The sequence below is a fragment of the Xenopus laevis genome, chromosome 1L (genome assembly GCF_017654675.1).
Source record: "Xenopus laevis strain J_2021 chromosome 1L, Xenopus_laevis_v10.1, whole genome shotgun sequence".
Lineage (NCBI taxonomy): Eukaryota > Metazoa > Chordata > Amphibia > Anura > Pipidae > Xenopus > Xenopus laevis.
Window position 1 is genome coordinate 204,883,963 of NC_054371.1, and position 18,496 is coordinate 204,902,458.

The 18,496-nt window shown below is 38.7% G+C and overlaps 1 protein-coding gene across 4 annotated transcripts in view; it reads left to right on the forward strand.

Annotated features, from left to right (window-relative positions):
* LOC108718130 (A disintegrin and metalloproteinase with thrombospondin motifs 6) overlaps positions 1 to 18,496 on the forward strand; it is a 184,017-nt gene that overhangs the window by 154,650 nt on the left and 10,871 nt on the right. For all 4 annotated transcript variants that reach the window (XM_018265770.2, XM_041569141.1, XM_041569149.1 and 1 more), the window contains 3 exons: positions 7,020 to 7,149; positions 11,566 to 11,770; positions 17,044 to 17,220. In XM_018265770.2, the coding sequence (XP_018121259.1) occupies positions 7,020 to 7,149; positions 11,566 to 11,770; positions 17,044 to 17,220 (512 nt within the window). The remainder of the gene's footprint in view (positions 1 to 7,019; positions 7,150 to 11,565; positions 11,771 to 17,043; positions 17,221 to 18,496) is intronic.

Sequence of the window (18,496 nt, forward strand, 5' to 3'; positions counted from 1 at the left end):
TAAATGTAGTTGAGAATGGTAAGTGATAGGCTTAACAGGAAAAGAACCTGTGGTTTTCCAGATGTTGTGAGATTACAACTTCTGCCTTCCTCATAATTGTCACTCCAAAGCTGTGGAACCACGGGTTGCCTGCTAACAGTGTTAACAGTAAGTGCAATTATTATAATTATCATCACTCATATGACATTCATTGCAGAATCAGTAGTGATGTTTATATTGCACTTTAACTGTTTTAACTGTGGTAACTGCTAAGATAAGTAAGAGTGTAATTCCTTCACATGTGATAATGATCTACTTCCCCACTAATAAGTAAGGACTGGAAGCTTCTGGGAATCTTTCAAATACGGTATGTTATAAAACAAATCATTTTCTGTAGCGACATACATCATATAAGGGATTCATTATCTCTGACCCCCTGCAGAATATTACATTTGAACTGTCAAATGTCATTGAAGCTATGGGCAATTTTGTTTTTCATGTTTTTCCTGTTGATTCAGTGAATATTGATTCTCATTTGTAACTAATGGGTCAGAGTTAGATAGATTCAGAACAGTTCTGTTTCAAGAAGAGTCGAAATATAGGAAAAAGTCCAAAAACATCCAAGGACTAACTCCCCACAATATCTGGAGGGCCCAGCTGCACTTCCCTGCGGGTAGGGAAGTAGGATGAATGTCTGGCGCTCAATGAGTGACTCTAACGTATGATTGATCACCTGCCTTTCATCCTACTACGGTCAGATTAATCAAAAGATTTCCAGGAACAGAACTTTCACTTGAAGCAGTGATAATGGTTCTTCACATGAGGGCAGTGAGGCTGTGGAATACCCTGTGGGGGTGATGTTGTGATGCGGCTGGGGTATGGGGCCCTGGTGGTGTGGGCGCCCTCGAGGCTGTAGCCCCGGAGGGGCCCTGCACTCTCCAGTCCGACACTGTAACTATGCAACTAGCAATAACCTTGAGGTGGACATTGTAGATACTGTATCTGGGCATTGGTGGAGGTGGGCATTGTAAAAAGTTTTATGCAGGATGTTGCCGCTTTGCAGAGCAATTTGACTAAACTGGAGAACTAGCCAGCAAATAAGGTTCAGTGTGGATAGTTTCAATATTTTGTATTTTGGTACAGGTAAAATAAATGTGAGTTATACTCCAAATGGTAGTGTGTTGGATGCTTTTTTAATTGAAAAGGATTTGGGGGTTTAGTGGACAGCAAGCTGTGTAGTTGTAGGTAGTGTCTGCTAAAGCAAATCAAGTACAATTTTCATGAAAAGGGCATTAACTTGAAGGATAAAATCATAGTTTTACCTCTTTATAGATCCCTGGTGAAGCCTCGTCTGAAGTATGCAATGCAGATTTGGGCTCCGGTCTTTAAAAGGGATATAAATGAGCTGGAGAGAGTGCAGAGACGTGCAACCAAACTGGGAAATGGAATGGAAGAATTCAAATATGAGGAAAGGGGATGAGAGGTCCAGACTTGAGGAAATGCACTTTCAGTTCAAGCAGTGTAGGTGGTTCTTCCCTGTGAGGGCAGTGAGGTTGGGGAATGCACTACCAGTTGGTGTTGTGATGGCTAATTCTGTTAATGCCTTTAGGAGTGGCTTGGTTTCTTGAACAAGCATAATATCCAAGGCTAAAGTGATCCTGGGATGTTTTGTTACCATGTCAAGTGAGGGAATGCTCTAACCCCTGGTTTAGTTAGATTGCAAGAAGGACAAGTGTTTTGTTTTCTTTGTCTGGCTTGTTACCAACAGAAAGACTGAATGCTTTTCTAATTTCATGGGAACATCTCTGCTAATGAAGGTGAACTTTTCAATTTATCCTAATTTTAGCAGTGCAAGCCTCCAATGTTTCTCCTTAGCTATTTTCCATTAATTTGTGGAGAATGAGGCATGGCAATAAGAGGAAAGTGACATTTTAAATGTGCAGACATTACGCTGCTCACAAATGCTCATTTAATGAAAACTGTGTTTAGAAATTAGTAATCTGAAGAAAAAAAAACTTGAACATAAACCAGTTTTTCCATAGAGAAGACAAAGATATTGGCTAGCAATGAACATCCCATGATTTCATGAGGCTGTTAGAAAGAATGTCTGGGTTAACCAGCTTGTTATGGTTTTAATGGATGCAGAAGTTACCGTGTTTTGGCATTCTTATTATTGCAATGGGCTGTAATCTTATCCTAAAATTTATTTTTGCGGTTGCCCTTTAAAGTGAGTATAGCGTTAACATGTTTGCAATTTAAGGTGTCCCATATTTTACGTTTCCACTGAACTGAGAGGCATGAAAATGAGAATAAATTCTAAAGAACATCTGCAGCTCCATGTGGGATATGGTCACTTAAACACTTAACTTTTGTTTTCTATTAGAGACCAGTCAGAAGGACACTTTATGCCTTTTATTATCAGCCATAAATCTGTTGGATTTAAAAGCAGTGTGCTTTTGTGTAACTCCTTGTAATTATTCCCACCAGAGTTTGAATCGATTTATTGAGCAATGCTTTACAGATTATCTAAAGGGAAATCCTGCTCCCAGACAATTAGTAGTGGACAGAGGTCAATAATGTGGCGAAACAAACTAACCTCTTTGTCTAGGTCGGAGATTGACACATATGCATTTTCTCCACTGTGCATTTTTTTATCTTTGTCCCATTCATAAAGCACATAAGCTGCTTCTCCTATATATATATATATATATATATATATATATATATATATATATATATATATATATATATATATATATATATATATATATATATATATATATATATATATATAGTTGTATTTGCCCATCTAACCTTAGCAATACATTTAGAGGCCCGTTTATCAAAGGTCGAATTTCGAATTCATGGGAATTTTTTTAATTCGACTATTAAAATTTGAATGTCTAATATTTGATCGAATGGTTCCAACCCAAAAATTCAAATTGTATTCAATTCCTATGAATTGAGTTTTTCTCCGGAAAAAAACTTTAATGTCAAGAAAGCTATTAACATCTCCAAATGGCTCAACGGTCCTCTGCCATTGACTTGTACATGAATTCGGCAAGTTTTAGGTGGCGTATATTTGAATTAGGACTGTGGTTGAGTTGTAATAAATCTCACATTTAAATTTACATTCGAATAGGGGGATTCAAATTTGAATGTGTGAACTTTGAATTTACTATTCAACCCTTGATAAATCTGCCCCTCAGTGTTAAGATAAAATTGAAATATTATTTAATGTGTAGAAACGTAGGCTTTTGCAATATATATTTATTTATAGATGTATTTTCCTAAATTACCATATTAATAAATAAAATATATTTGGTATTTCATCCTCACGAAATGTGGTACAGGTATGGGGCTTGTTATCCAGAATGCTTAGCTCCTGGGGTTTTCCGAATATGGGATCTTTCCATAACTTGGAACAATTATGATGTGTAATGTTGTGTCAGTGTAAGGACATAATTCAGTGGATGTAAACCAAAATTCAACCTGGTACCAGCCTCCTCCACTGTCTTTGATGGTGGTCCTTCTTGTCTCGGCCCAGTTTCCAATAAGAAGTCAAAACAAACAAAAGCAGGTATTTCACTACTAGGGATTCATTATGTAACAGATGTTATGATTTCTAAAGTGCCAGAGATTGAAACTTTTGTGCAGCTGTAGTATACTGGAATTGATTTATTATATTGATTCCCCAAACAGCTGCAGTTGAGTTAATTGTTTTGGAAGAAAAGCACGTTCACTTTGATAAGAGAGCTTGGCTGCTCTTCATTTAGCATTCCTTCTTAGAATTGTCATTAAACACAACAGCAATTCAGATGCTTTCATTTTTAATATCATTTTAAAATGGTATTTAATGGTGTTTGTAATGTTTGACGGCTAGGGTACACTTCATCTGAGTAGCCTAGCAAGGAAAATGGGAATCAACTCTGTTTTTGGGGTGAGGGAACGTACCTAAGGTGCATCTGAAGCTGCTGTCTCCATGCATAGGACACATTCATTCTTATTTTTCTACCTGATGTCATAGGATTGCTGAATCGAATTAACATTTTAGATGGAACAACATCTCTATTATTTAGAAACCATATAGATGGCCCAACGCAGACTTAAACTTCAGTTGGCCTTAACATTGAGATTGGGCCTAGTACCAGTTCTTCCATGACCCACTCTGTGTGTGTTTTAATAAATATGTGATTTTTATAAATAGTTGTGTATATAGTTATATGGGTTGTGTTTCCATTTGCAAGATAAATATTCTGAATGTCATGCCTTCCCACTGTTGTCCTCCAACTCCTGTTTCCCTCATTGATTTATTAAAAAAAATGAGGGCCTTGAGAAACTGTTGAGAGCAACGGTAGCAAAAAGTGTTACTAGCCTTACAGAAGATATGTTATGTACTAATATAACAGGTTTTTCGGAAGGTTGGAGAATTGAATGAAGTACACTTAAAAGGAGAGTATTTTTGTTCTTGGAGGTGTTTGTCCCTTCCGGGCCGCTGCTCCTATCAGGAGAAAACTGCATCGGCCTGGGGGTTCTTCCAGCAAGTACCACGGAGTGATCCTTTTCCTGCTTCTTTCCTCATGCGGTTGTGCATGCACAGTGAAAAGCCGAACTTTAACATAAAAGCTGATTATTTAATTCTACGGCGCATGCGTCTGCCCCGGGAAATCTGAAAAATGAAGAAGCAGAGAAGATGATCACTCTGTGGTTCTCGCTGGCAGAACCTCTGATAGGTGCAGTCAGGTAAGTAAATACAATCAGTTGGGGGTGCCTAACTTTTGGCACCCCCAAGGCAAAATTACTTTCTTCTCCTTTAAAGGAGAAGGAAACCTAGTCGGCGCAAAAACCCTCCCGTGTGTTGCCCACCCATCCACCCACCCTCCCTCCTCCCCACTGGCCCCCTAACTTGTTACTTACCCTTCTGCGCAGGGCCAGTCCACGGAGTTCCCAGACGCCATCTTCTTCCACCTGATCTTCTTCCTGCTTTGACCGGCGCATGCGCAGTAGGAGCATTTCGCCGGTACGATCTACTGCGCATGCGCCAAAAGTCACTAAACTTCGTGACTTTTGGTGCATGCGCAGTAGAACCGTACTGGCGGAATGCTCCTACTGTGCATGCGCCAAAACGCCGGTCAAAGCAGGAAGAAGATTGCGTGGAAGAAGATGGTGCCTGTGAACTCCGTGGACTGGACCTGCGCAGAAGGGTAAGTAACAAGTTAGGGGCCTTTGCCCAGCGGGACAGGTAGGCCAATGGGGAGGAGGGCGGGTGGGAGGGTTTTTGCGCTGACTAGGTTTCCTTCTCCTTTAAAGAGGTAAGCAGAAGTGGGGTTCTAGCTTGTGTCTCATGTATAGATACCTCATCCAATGGCGACAATCATTTTGGTATAGTGGGCTGATGAGTCCCAATTCTGGAGAATACATCACCCTCAACAATACTTTCTTTGGGTGGCAGCTGTAACCAGAGTCATTTCAATGTCCGATTTAGCATAAGTATGAAAAAGTCAGACCCTGTACTGGATAATTTGCAGTTATATTTGGAAAAACAAAATCTTTAGGACAGAATTGCTAGTACACTTGCACAATAGTTAGTATTGCAAAGTACAAGTTGGAATGACTGTTTTTTTACTTTAGAAAACTTGGGTCGTTGCAGATCATAAAAAATATCTTTCTGAACAAATTTGTTTGACCAGTCAGAGGCCCCTCTGGGCCTTTAATTTTTCTGGGAAGAATCCTGATATATTTTCTTGTCTTGCTCTATAAGCCGTACATGACTGATGTTAGTATTTAAACCTCATTCAGTAACATAACCATGAGATGGAGATGCCAAATGGAAATTGACAGTGCTTTGATGCTACAGAGTGCTGTATCTTTTGTCTCTGTGCCTGAATAGACAGTTTCCCACAGTAATGGATCATATTTTATTTAGCCTGGGAACAGTTACTCTCTTAATTTCATTACAAGCATAAAATTACAAGCAGAATAACTGTTTGTGTTAATAATAAAGAAAGGGAACTGGAGAACATTTTACTCGCTGACTGACATTAATTATTCAATACTTGTGTTTCTTTTTGGTTGCTCTGAAAAAAAATCTATGCTTTTGTAAAGCTTCTTCTCTGTTTTCTATGTTCTTAATCTCCAGAAACTCAATGCCATATAGCAGTGGACTGAAATGATTTGCATGTATAAAGTGCAAATAGTGTTTATCTGTGCCACTATGCTCATATGTTATTATGTACAAACCTGATTTATGGAGGGCGATGCAATTCATATGTAGTTATACCACACACAATTATTCTGATAGCAAATAATTATTTTTTATGAGCTGTTTTTAGTTGCTTGCAGCGCAATCATATCCCTCACATACCTGCTCATGCTTCAGAAGCGCACAAAAACGTCACAGCCCGTGGCCATCTCGTCTGCTTGGCCCACCTGCCTCTACTTCTAATTGCTCCCGCCTTCCAATGAAAAAGGTGTAGGTTGTCTTGTTTGCAGACGCCTGCACGATCTGCGTGTGCCTCGCCGTCACTCCCACCCTACTCGTTTTTCATTGGTAGGCAAAAGATAACTTGGCAAAAGGAGGCTAATCATTTAAACTATAAGAAATTCAAAATGAAGACCTTTTGAAAAGTTGCTAAAAATAATTAATTCTATAACATACTACATGTTAGTGTAAAGGTTAAATAACCCTTTAATCCAGCTCAGTCTTGTCAGAAAGAAAGATGATTCAGTAAAAATGTTCCAGAATCTGTAATTTTCTGCATATGCCTACTGTTCTTTTTTTTTAGAACTTTCATAGAGGGTAAAGTAATAAAAGGTACAAAGTTGTTACTGCTCTAGTAACCCTGTAACACACGATCATTCTGAAAACATCTTATTAGTTGCTAAGGGTTGCTAGACCTGGACAAACCTTGCGTCTTTTATTATGTTACTCTGATCATCTAACCAGAAATACAGGTATTTGTCAATCATGCTGCCATCAATTCTTGTTTACTCAAGAAGGGGCCATATACATGTGATTTACATCTTATTTCTTGTTCCAGGCATACAGAAGCAGGAGGTGGTGTGTAAAAGACTTGATGACAACTCTGTTGTGCAGAACAACTACTGTGATCTAGACAGTAAGCCACCAGAGACACAAAGAGCTTGTAATACGGAACTGTGCCCACCTGAGTGAGTATAACACATTAAGGACAAGTAAAGTCTACATTTTGTTACCGTGTATATAAGTTGGGAATATTTTCCTCACACAAGCCTCATCATTTGTACTACATATACCCCCTCCATTTGCCAGCGCCATCACATTTTCCAAAAACAAATAGCAGCTTTCACTAGGCAGCCATTTTTCCCTCTGACACATCATCAGTAACATGTGCAAACAGGACATGTAATGCAGAATGCAGGTTACACAGGCACAACATACTTTGATAAAAAGTTCTGTTGGGGTTGAGCACTGTAATGGTTAAGTTGAGCTCAGGAGAGGTGGTTAGGAGAAAAAAAATAGGATCAGACAGCTAGAGTTTCTATGGGAACCAGCAGTGCTATCTCTTCATTGGCTGTTAGACTGTAGGATGTGTTTAGTAATCTGAGCTAAGAAGAACTGAGCATGCTCATGAGCCAACAGCCAAAATTAATTTCTGAGGGAGAGGGCACAATGGGTTAGAGGAGGAGAAGGAATTCTAAGTGAATAAGGGGATGCTGCAGCCTTACTGTTAACCTTTTAACAACCAGAGTGGCAGTTATCTAAAGATTTCAAGTAGGCTGTTCACTGATTACATTTTTGTGCTGGGGGTTACATTACCTTTAAAGGAGAATTCAACCTGTAATAAACCTCCCCCTGAGTAGACCCCCCCTCTTTCCTCCCCCCAGCCTACCTGCCCCCCCCCCGGGGCAAATGCCCTGATTTTTTACTCATCCCTCCATGCAGTTTCTGGCCTCGGAGTTCACGCCAGCCATCTTCTTCTTCTCCGGTAATCTTCGTGTCTTGACGTCATGCGCTGTTGGAGTAAATTTCCTGTCCCGAACAACTGTGCATGTGCCGAAAGTCACGGAAAAGACCCAAGAAAGAAGATGGCGCCCGTGAACTCCGAGGCCAGAATCTGGACAGAGGGGTGAGTAAAAAATTAGGGGCATTTGCCCGGGGGGAGGCAGATAGGCTGGGGGAGGAGGGAGGGGGAACTACCCAGGGTATTACAGGTTGAATTCTCCTTTAAAGAGATATGATCTTGTTTGTAAAGATTGATCTTTCTTTGCAATGCAAAAAAAAATTCAAGGTTTCCAAAATCGCGTTTTTTTAAATGTATCCATCAGAAAAAAAACTTTAAAGATTGAAATGAAAAAATTTGGCAGCTTAAAGCTAGGAAGGCCTTCAGTATTGACTCATTGCAGTTTGTCTTTGCAGAAACAGCAGAAGAATTGACTTACCCATATAAGTGCCATTAAGCTTTTAAAGGAGATAGAGGGGCATTACTTCTCAGCACTTATAGGTTCTGCTGACAGACCACTGCCCAAGGTGTTATGGAGGAGATTATACACATAATATACATACACAGACACTAAACTGATACTGTTAATTTAGTTTATTAGATATAAACACTGATAACAGTAAAATACCCACAATCAGTTTATAATAGATTGTCGATATATTTCCTAAATATCCCACAAGCCACTGTCTCTAAAATAATTTCCTTGCTACTTGAAATGGACCAAAATGTGATTCAGGATTTGTACAAATATATGTTAATTGGAGATGCTCTCTTCATACACTGCATTTCACAGTTACTTGCCGGACAAATGGGTCATGCAACAGTATGGCGATTGTTTCATTTATACAAACATGACATTGTTTACTGAACTCTGACTATCTTATATGGGTCAACTCTGATTAAACAAAAACAACATTTGTTATCTTTACTGAAAGGAAAAATAATTCAAGTAGTAGAGATGCCCTGAATCCATCATTTTAGGGTTTGCCAAAACATTAGGGCAAATATATTATTGCAATTACAGTTTGAGTGCAATTCATATGTGACGAACCTCTTGTTAAAGGAGAACTAAAGCTCAACTAAAGATGTAGTTAGAAATGTTGTACATTATGTTTTGGGCTTCTGTACCAGCCCAAGGCAACCACTTCCCTTTAGCAGTAAATATATGTGTCTCCAAAGATGCCCCGGTAGCTCTCCATCTTTTTTTCTGCTGATGTCACAATATAAGGGTGATTAGTATTTAATACAGATAATTACTACATGGCAGCACAGAAACCAGTGCCACTAGTATCAGAATGTAATAATCAGTCCTGTATGACTATGAAGATTTTCATTCATCCAGGTCATGGTCTATCTAGTATAGGTCAATCGGATGAGTAGTGAAACGTCTTCATTGATTACTCAGCAAGTCCAGTTGTTTTTAGATTGACCAATACTAGATAATCAGTCCTGTAGAATCATATATAACAGGCCAGCCTCATTTTCTGCTTGATAATTTGTGACGACCCCTAAGCTTAGCTTCTCAACAGCTGCTCAGAGCCCACTGAGCATGTGAGTGTCACAGACACTTTCCAAGATGGTGATCCCCTGTGACAAGTCTGAAGTCCTGGATCATTGCTGCTATTGAGAAAGCTGAAACTTTATACTGGTGCTATAAGTTCAGTATATAAAATGTGGCATTTTTAGCCTCATTCTTTTTTAGTGTTTAGTTCTCCTTTAAATTAAGACTACAAACCGAGCCACTCACGTTCAGTGTAATGTAAATTTAAAGCTGTGTGCGTGTTCTGAACGCCATGATGGCTAACATTACATTTATTTCAATGGCCTAATGATTTTCCACGACCATCGACTTATTTGACAATGTGTGCATATTCCCTTTGCAGGACTTGAGCTGTATCATGTAAAATATAAGATGGAAAAAACACATCTGTGCAGATGGATTATAAGGGATAACGCTCAAAGCAAAAGCAGCCATCCCTGGAGACTAAAAGCAAAATGTGTTTTGTAGTAAGGGGAAAAAAATGATAAAGTCTCAGAGATATTTTGTTGTTCATTTAGGGATTTATTGTGGTCTCTGCTGGAGTGCTTCTGTCTGAAGCTGAAGGCTGTTTACCATTTGTACAGCTGAGGATTATGACAGTCTGTGAACATGATAAATCTATCCAGCAAGACAGTATTTCTCAGTTTGCATATGTGAAGGATGAAGTGGCTCAAGAAACATTTGGAATTAGTTTACTGGCAAGTGCCTGTCTTGAACGTTTGTGGGGCAATGGTTCCTTTACTAAAACTCCTGGAAGCAGACTGAAATATTTCCCCGTACAGTTTAGTCTCAGTATTGCTGTATGAGGAGTACCAGTGAATACAGACTTAGGCCTCCGATCACAAAAGATGTCCTGAAAGCATGATGGAAAGCTTATCCGGTGAATCTGTTTCTGCTCACATGCAGATTATTTTGCTACAATCCTCTGTTCCTTATAGACAGTTGTATACATTATATGGAAATGTATGTGCTGCTTCTCATATACCAGCTGTCACTCCCAATGCATAGTTCTTCTTTTCTTTGAGTATGAAGATTTTTTATTCATCCAGGTCATGGTATATATCTAGTATAGGTAATTTTTAAAAACAACTGGACTTGCTGAGTAATCATTGAAGACGTTTCGCTTCTTCAGTTATCTTTTTGGGGTATATGTACTATAGGTACACTTCTGCTCAGGATCCTTAGTGACCATGCTGGTTATAGGCATGACTTGTAAGGGACAGCATATTACAGGGAAAAGGTGTTTGCCCTGGGCCCCAGTATTAGAGGTGCTCCTTGTGAGTGGGGAAAGAACATAGGGCAAAAATTGCTTGAAATTTACAGTGTGTGCATTGTGAATGGTCAACCTGAGGCTCCAAGGCTGTTACAGGCATGCTGTAAGATATAGTTTAACACCAGCTTGATGGCTACAGCTCGGGCATCCTGCTTTTATGAATCTTTCCACCCTCAAGATTATTCTTGTATTACCATAACGTCTAGGGAGAAAGTTTCCCCAAAAGGAGCTTTGAACTATGATTTTTTTGCCCACCGAGCATAGCACAACTCCAGAAATGCAGTACAAGTATAGGATCTGTTATCGGGAAAACCCCCCCTCCATATAATTCAAATTTCAAACAATTATTATCTTTTTCTCTGTAATAATAAAACAGTAGCTTGTACTTGATCCCAACTAAGATATCATTAATCCTTATTAGAGCCAAAACAACCTTATTAGGTTTAATTAATGATTTTTAGTATATTTACATTTACTTAAATTTTAGTAGAATCCAAATTAAAGCCTTTATCCAGAAAACCCCAGGTCCCGAGCATTCTGGATAACAGGTCCCATACCTGTATCTAATTTGCATAGAGGTGTAGGACCAAACATACACGGTGAATGCAGTGTCTGTAATTCACAATAATAAAGAACTGATGTGGATTGTTAATCATGATTGATATTGGAACCTCAAAGAACAATTATTACCAAGATGTATCATGGCATGGATAAATGTTTTAACAAAAAGTGGTAATTTTCTTTTTCCTTAATAAATAGAAAATTGAAAATAGTCTTAATTTTCCTTGTAGATGGTTTATTGGAGATTGGTCGGAATGCAGTAAAACGTGCGATGGTGGTATGCGCTCTCGAACAGTGCTTTGCATTCGGAGGATCGGCCCATCTGAAGAGGAGACACTTGATGATATCAGCTGCTTAACTCATCGTCCCATAGAAAAGGAGGCTTGTAATAACCAGTCATGCCCACCTCAATGGGTTGCTTTGGATTGGTCAGAAGTAAGGATATTTGTTGGTACTGTTAAATTCAATACCCTTGTGAAACATATAGATGTATATCTCTATAACAGGCCCTAATGGAAACAATTACATATCTGGAATTGTTCAAATGAACACTTCATTGCCCTGAGCTATGCTTTGGAGTTAAGCTAATAACATCTGGTTTTGTAAACCTCCATTCTGGTATTGCTACTGTGTGCACTTATGTAGTAAAAGGGAAGATTAGAACACCAAGTCTTTCTTTCCTTTTTGAATATTGATGGGCATGTGCTCCCTATAAAATAAAAGTGATATAATACTAACGAATGGGCAATACTATTTAATGTTTTCTTTGAGGGTTTGAGGGTCAGCCATTTTAGCCATGTTGTAAATTTATGATCAAACTCAGGATCATAAAAAAACAGTTATTGTCCCTGCACACAGCAGCTAGATATTGTTACTACACTAACCATGCTGTTTGTGTATTATATATTGCAATGAACATACTGGTGGTTAATATTTCCTTAAAATGAATATTTAAGACTAAGATCATACACATTAGTGCTTAAAATAGACAGTTCATCAGACTTGCTTCTTCAATTCTACCTGAAAAAAAATAGACAGTCTATGAAGGCAGCGGTGCTGCGCCAATGAGGCAAGTTGAGAAACTCGCCTCATGCACCAGTGCCTCACTTGTTACCAGGGGAAGCAAAAATGCCATGTTTGGTAACTTTAAGAGGCAAATTTCCTTTTTTCAATCTGGAAATTTGGCTCTTGTAGCAATTGCGCTCTCTGCGTTGGCATCATGGATCCCTCCACCAACATCGTGGACGCCCCTCGACCCCCTCCAACACAAAAAGGTTAGCACACGGGGGAGGGGGTGGCAGCAGAGAGGCCAGGATTGACCTTGTATGAAGGACCACATTTTAGGGTGTTACTAAGAACTGAGAAAAACAAAGTGCATGTTCCTTTTTCTCCCAATGTGTTAAAAATTACAGAGCATTGATAAACATTCCCCCACAACTTGTAAATGAAAATTACTGAACTGCTGCTTAATGAAGTGTTTTGTGTGTGGGAGGAGTGGTTACAGTTTTGTACCTTTGTAGTCCTCACTAACCAGCAATTAAGTTTAATTAGTTAAGTGCAGTTAAAGTAATGAATAGCAGAGTGATTTACTTGATGTGAGTGATTACTTTGCTGCTTTTAAGTTGCAAATATATAGTGAGTTTCTCCTTCATACTTTTCAAACCTTGACCTGCTCGATATGTATAGAGTGTACCAGTCCTGTAGTGGACTGCTGTAAAAAAGGGAAAAAAAACGCACAAACCAGATATTACATTGTTACTTTCTCAGGGATCAGATCCCATAGATTTAGATATTCTACAGTACTATGAGAACCACAAGAGCCTAACAAAATAGTAATTTGCTAGTTATAAACATTGCAGCCAAAAGTTCAGTAGAAATGTTTATAAAGTCCATATCCACAACACTTTACTCACAAACTTGTTGATAAGTGAAGTAAGGTTTTAATCACTAGCTGATTTCTGGTTTTGCCCACAAATCTTTAAGCCTGAAAAGTTTCAAGTTGGAAACTGTAGGAAACATCTTGCCGTGTTTCTTAGAAGCTCTGACAGCTTCACATTTCTTGGAAATACACGCAGGAGAAAATAAAGTTTGCTTAAGGAACAGACAATAGATAACAGTTACCAAAAGTACCCGTCAGAATGTACAAGTGCTGTACAGTAATACGAATATATTTCCTTTTCTGCACAAAAGGGACAAAGTCTGGTTTTTCAGTTTTTAAGCTATAGATATCTCCCGTAAATGGCCTGGAAAATAAAATCAGAACAAAATATGGTGATGCGTAAAAAAAACCAAACAAAAGAAGAAAAATAAGTTCAGGTGGCAAGAAACATGAAGCAATCTGGGAGCCTAAGAACATACACTATATCCATCTATGGAAAATTTACTGAAGCAGAAGCTACCAGTGAAAATGCATATCAAGGCTGCAGCACAGGAGAATTCATTAATTAATTATATTAGTAAATATTTTTAGACTATGTTTCAGGTTGGTGGCACACGGGAAGATTAGTTGCCCAGCGACAAATCTTCTCTACTGCTGGTGACTAATGTCCCCAAATGCCTTCCCACCAGCAAGAATTTCTGACGGGATGGTTTTCCGAAGTTGCCTCACGACGAAACTTCAGAAAACCGAAGCTATATGTATGCCATCCCACCGGCTATTCATATTCTTGCAGACGGGAAGGCATTCTGGGAAGAGTAGTTGCCCCCAGTAAGACGATTTGTCGCTGGGTGACTAATCTCCCTGTGTGCCACACCCTAAGGAGGGAAAGTCTGAAGAGAGTTTAAAAGAAGAAATGCAAATGATAATTTAAAGGCTGCAACAGCATTTTCTGTTTAATGCCTGTGATCTCGTGTTCTAGGAGAGAAAATGGCAATTTAAACTTGTCATCCATAGGAAAATTAGATGCTTTTAAGTTATCTAAACTTTATTGGTATAGCTCTCCTCTTTAAAAGACTATGAAGTTTTCAAGTCAATTACATTGGATTTTAACTCCTGGCCACCAAAGCAATTGGTGTTTCTCCTGAATGGCCTGTGTTGTTTTTGAGTCTTCAGGCTTGTTGGATTGTTGTAGAGTCTGTTCATCTTGTTGCTGGTCATCTTCTTATTTTTCCCTTCAAAACTTTCAAGCATAATTGTCTAGTTTATTGAACTTGGTCTTCTTGAAATGGGCCAGATTCAATGCAGTGAGAACAAGTTATCTTACAGTTTATCATGTAAAATGTCATGGACGAGATTCAATTTGAGGAGAAAATTCTGTTCTGGCTTTTTCCCTATAGACTTCAATAGAGTTTTGATGCGATGAACCTTGACGTAGGTTTTACTGAATTGGATTGCATCTAAAATTGATTCTCGCCCATGACTTTTCACATGATAAATCATATTCTTGTTGAATTAAATCTGGCCCAATATGCCTAGAATAAGACCATTTCAACCTTGCCATTAGTGCTTCAAGTGGAAAGTTAGGCGTGAGTTGGTCAAGGGTCCATATATTTGTTTTCCTTGCTGCTCACGGTATTTTCGGATCATCTTTCCTAATACTATAATTCCAAAACATCAAAGTACTTTGCATGTTTTGCTTCTTCATTGTCCAGCTTTTACACCCATGAAGTCATCATATGTTTATATCTAGAGTGCTAGATCCTTTGTTATTAATAACTGATCCAAAGAGGTAAAAACTACCCACAAAGTCTTTCTAACTTTTCTTATAAACATATTTAGGTTTCTTCTTTTTCAGCTATGAATATAGTGCCATCAATATATTAAAAGGTTGTTGATGCCTTACTTCCTATCAAAACCAGCTGTCCAGTCTTTTTTGGGTAGAGCTTACAGCCATGCAAAATTTTAAAACAGAGAAGAAAGAAGTGCACTATTCAGAACAGAATCAGTTATGCTGTAGTTGGCATATGACCTACACTTGACGAGGCATTATTAGTGGGGCACTTTTACTTCAAAAGAGTACCCTTATAACTCCCATCCTTTTCAATGTATGGCGTTTGCTGATATTCAGACAGTCAATGTCTGACCTGTTAACTTGCTTTTCCTACCTTTTTCAGTCTTCTGTTGGAAGAGTGTGGCTTTCAAATGGTAATCTATTGCAAACCTCTTTCTCAAATGTGCACTGTCTGTTGTTATAGCCGATGGTGGTGTTCTTCTTCCCATATCTATTTCATAGTACAATTTCCTGGAGGTTTAACATGATATGGGTAAAGGGAGTACTGGTAAAGAGACCTAAGGCAGTTGAAAACTCTGGATTGAAATACAACTATGAAAAATTATCTCTATTGTCAAAAACAGGTGAGAAAAGCAAGTCTACTGGGCAAATATATTTTTTATCCTGCCCTTTATAAGTTGTCCCCAAGGAATGATATAGTTGTAGCTGTATTTGATCCTTATTTTGTAGCCCAAGGATTAATTATTTTAGTAACAGAATAGGAGAGATCATTATGACTCATTGGTTGGCCTTGCCTGTGTCCCAAATTTCATACTGACCTGGGAATAGGGAGTTGGTATGTCCCCGGTTTTGTGTTCTTTTCCTTTGGCTAATTCCATTTCCTCCTGCACTCCAAAAACACTAGCAGGTTAGTTCATCTAGATGAAACTTGACCCTAGTTTGTGTGAATATAATTGGGACCGAAAATTCCCATTGGGGCGGGAACGACATGTATGTTGAACAATATCTGTAATGTTGCATTAATGTCTTGGAGCTCTATACATAAAGGATAATAAATATCAGCAAAAGATTTTTCATCATTTACATCAGTCCCTTTCTGAACAGAGCTCAAAATATAAGGTCTCATTCACATAACAATTTCACATAGTCAATTTTATCGTTCGCTAATTACTTTGCTAATTTTTTGGAGGGTGGGGAGGAAATAGGAGTAGCTAGAGAAAACCCATGGAGAAATAGGCATATAACATGCAGAAATAAAATGTAAAAATGATTTGGGTCTGGGTTCGTAGCTACATCTTGTGATATTATTCCTTTAAAACCTGCATTCACTATGTGTGCATTTTGTACAGAAGCACTGGGAAATATTACTGAGCTGTAAAGAATATTTACATAAAACAATGCTATTTAAAAAATGTGCTAAGTGGGTATCCTATGAAAGAGCCATTGAAAGTGCCAGCAAATTGGCACAGTGCAGTATTGATATCCAGGAATACCATAACTGAACAAATGCATGGTTTATTATTCAACTTTAAATAAATACAAGCTGAAACATTTCTGCAACTGTCACGATGATATATACCAGCTGCAAAACGGACAAAAATGAAACGATGGTCAAAAAACACTTTTGGTAGTTTCTACTTAATAACAATATACGGAATAGGTTCCCTTAGATAAATAGAGAAAGGTCTCTCAAATTTATCCATTTGCAAATGGCTGAAAAAGGACCCATCCTTGACTCCTGTGTTACATGTGTTGTGTATCATATGTGTGAAATTCCCTTATATATAACTCCTAAAAAGGAACAGATCACTGTTATGATAAAGCATCTTAATGCTAAATATATTCTGTGCTACATACATGGGCTTATAACTTGAGTGAACAAAGATATTGCAGTATAGCCAGACACTACTCAATGAACTCAATTGTATCATATTGTCTTAAAAGGTGTTCTATGCTGGTTTTTTATTTGCCGCACTCGCTTTGTATATTCATTTAGCAAAACCAAGCTTTAATTTCCGATTGTCTATTTCCTTGCAGTGTACTCCAAAATGTGGTCCTGGGTTTAAACACCGGATAGTTCTGTGCAAGAGTAGTGATCTTTCCAAAACATTTCCGAATGCAAACTGTCCCGAAGAGAGCAAGCCACCAGTCCGTATACGCTGCAGCTTGGGACGATGCCCGCCTCCCCGCTGGGTTACTGGAGAGTGGGGACAGGTAGGTTGAAAATCAAATTCTACACCTATTTTTCTACTAAGCATTTATATATTTCAGTGAGACAGACCTGTTTTCCATCTGTAGACGTTTTATACAGCCAGCCAATAATAACAAGCATTGCATAAGCTTAGAGTTGTGGCACTCCTGCTGGGTTGGCATGTGGTGCTACCTATAAAAGCATGCCAGGACAGCTGCTGCTACTAAAACTTGAGTGCTAGCAAAAGATATGGTGCTGTGTTAGCCAGAGGCAGAAAGCAAGTTAACCAGTGCAAAAGACTGTTTTGGGCTTCTGTGCCAGGCCAAAGCACCTACGATCTATAACAGTGCAATCCACACCTTCACCTTTGCCTGTAGCTTTCTTTTTGCTAAAACACCAAACTTCCTTGGTCTGCTCTGGTCTCTTGTTAGCTTATGGAGCAGCTTACAATATACTGAACATGTAGAGAGGTATAAAATGAAATTTTTAAGGCAGATAAGTAAATGTTTCCTGGATTTCCCAATTAGGCAACCCAAGGCCAAGTTCCCCTTTGAGGGTCTGTCCATCCCCATGTTTCTGCTCGGCTTGTTCAATTCTGTGCCCCCACGACTTGCTTGTTTCTGCACAACCTAAGTTTGCGCATGCACACTCCTCCTGTGTGCCCAATTCTACAATATTGGTAAACAATGTAGAAGCGCTGGGAGCGGCATGACACCCCTTCATTTGTTCCCACTTTAAGGGTATGATGTAGAAAATCTAGGATAAATCTTACCCTCTACTTTATTTGCTACCTTATCCTTTAATTACTAATCTGCCATGTTGCACCAGGATTAAGAAAATCAGGGGCAGTATGGCAGATTAGTAATGAGCAGAAAATACATGGGGCAGAATTCACTGGCTTCTTAATATCTATTTCAGTAGTGACCAATATCAAAGGGTTTATTTGCCTCCTACTATGCAGTCATAGTTCCAAAATCATCTATTTAAAACACATATAACATGCATACCAGGTCTTCAATAATGTGGTTAAATCGCTGCTGCCTTGCAGGATGTATTTTAACAGTGTTCCTAGATAAAGGGATGTTCTGCTCAGTTTATTTTACAGATTCGTATGGTATTACGTGACATCAAAAACTGCAAGAAGATTATTCCACTAAAACTAGGCGCCTATAAATTATCCCGCTTTCACTGACTGTACACACTATTAAATCACTCAAAAGATGCATTTTTGTTTGCCCCTGTTTTAAGCCTTTGTAATCGACCAAAGCAGACAAAAATAGGATTGGGTCTTCTTTGTAA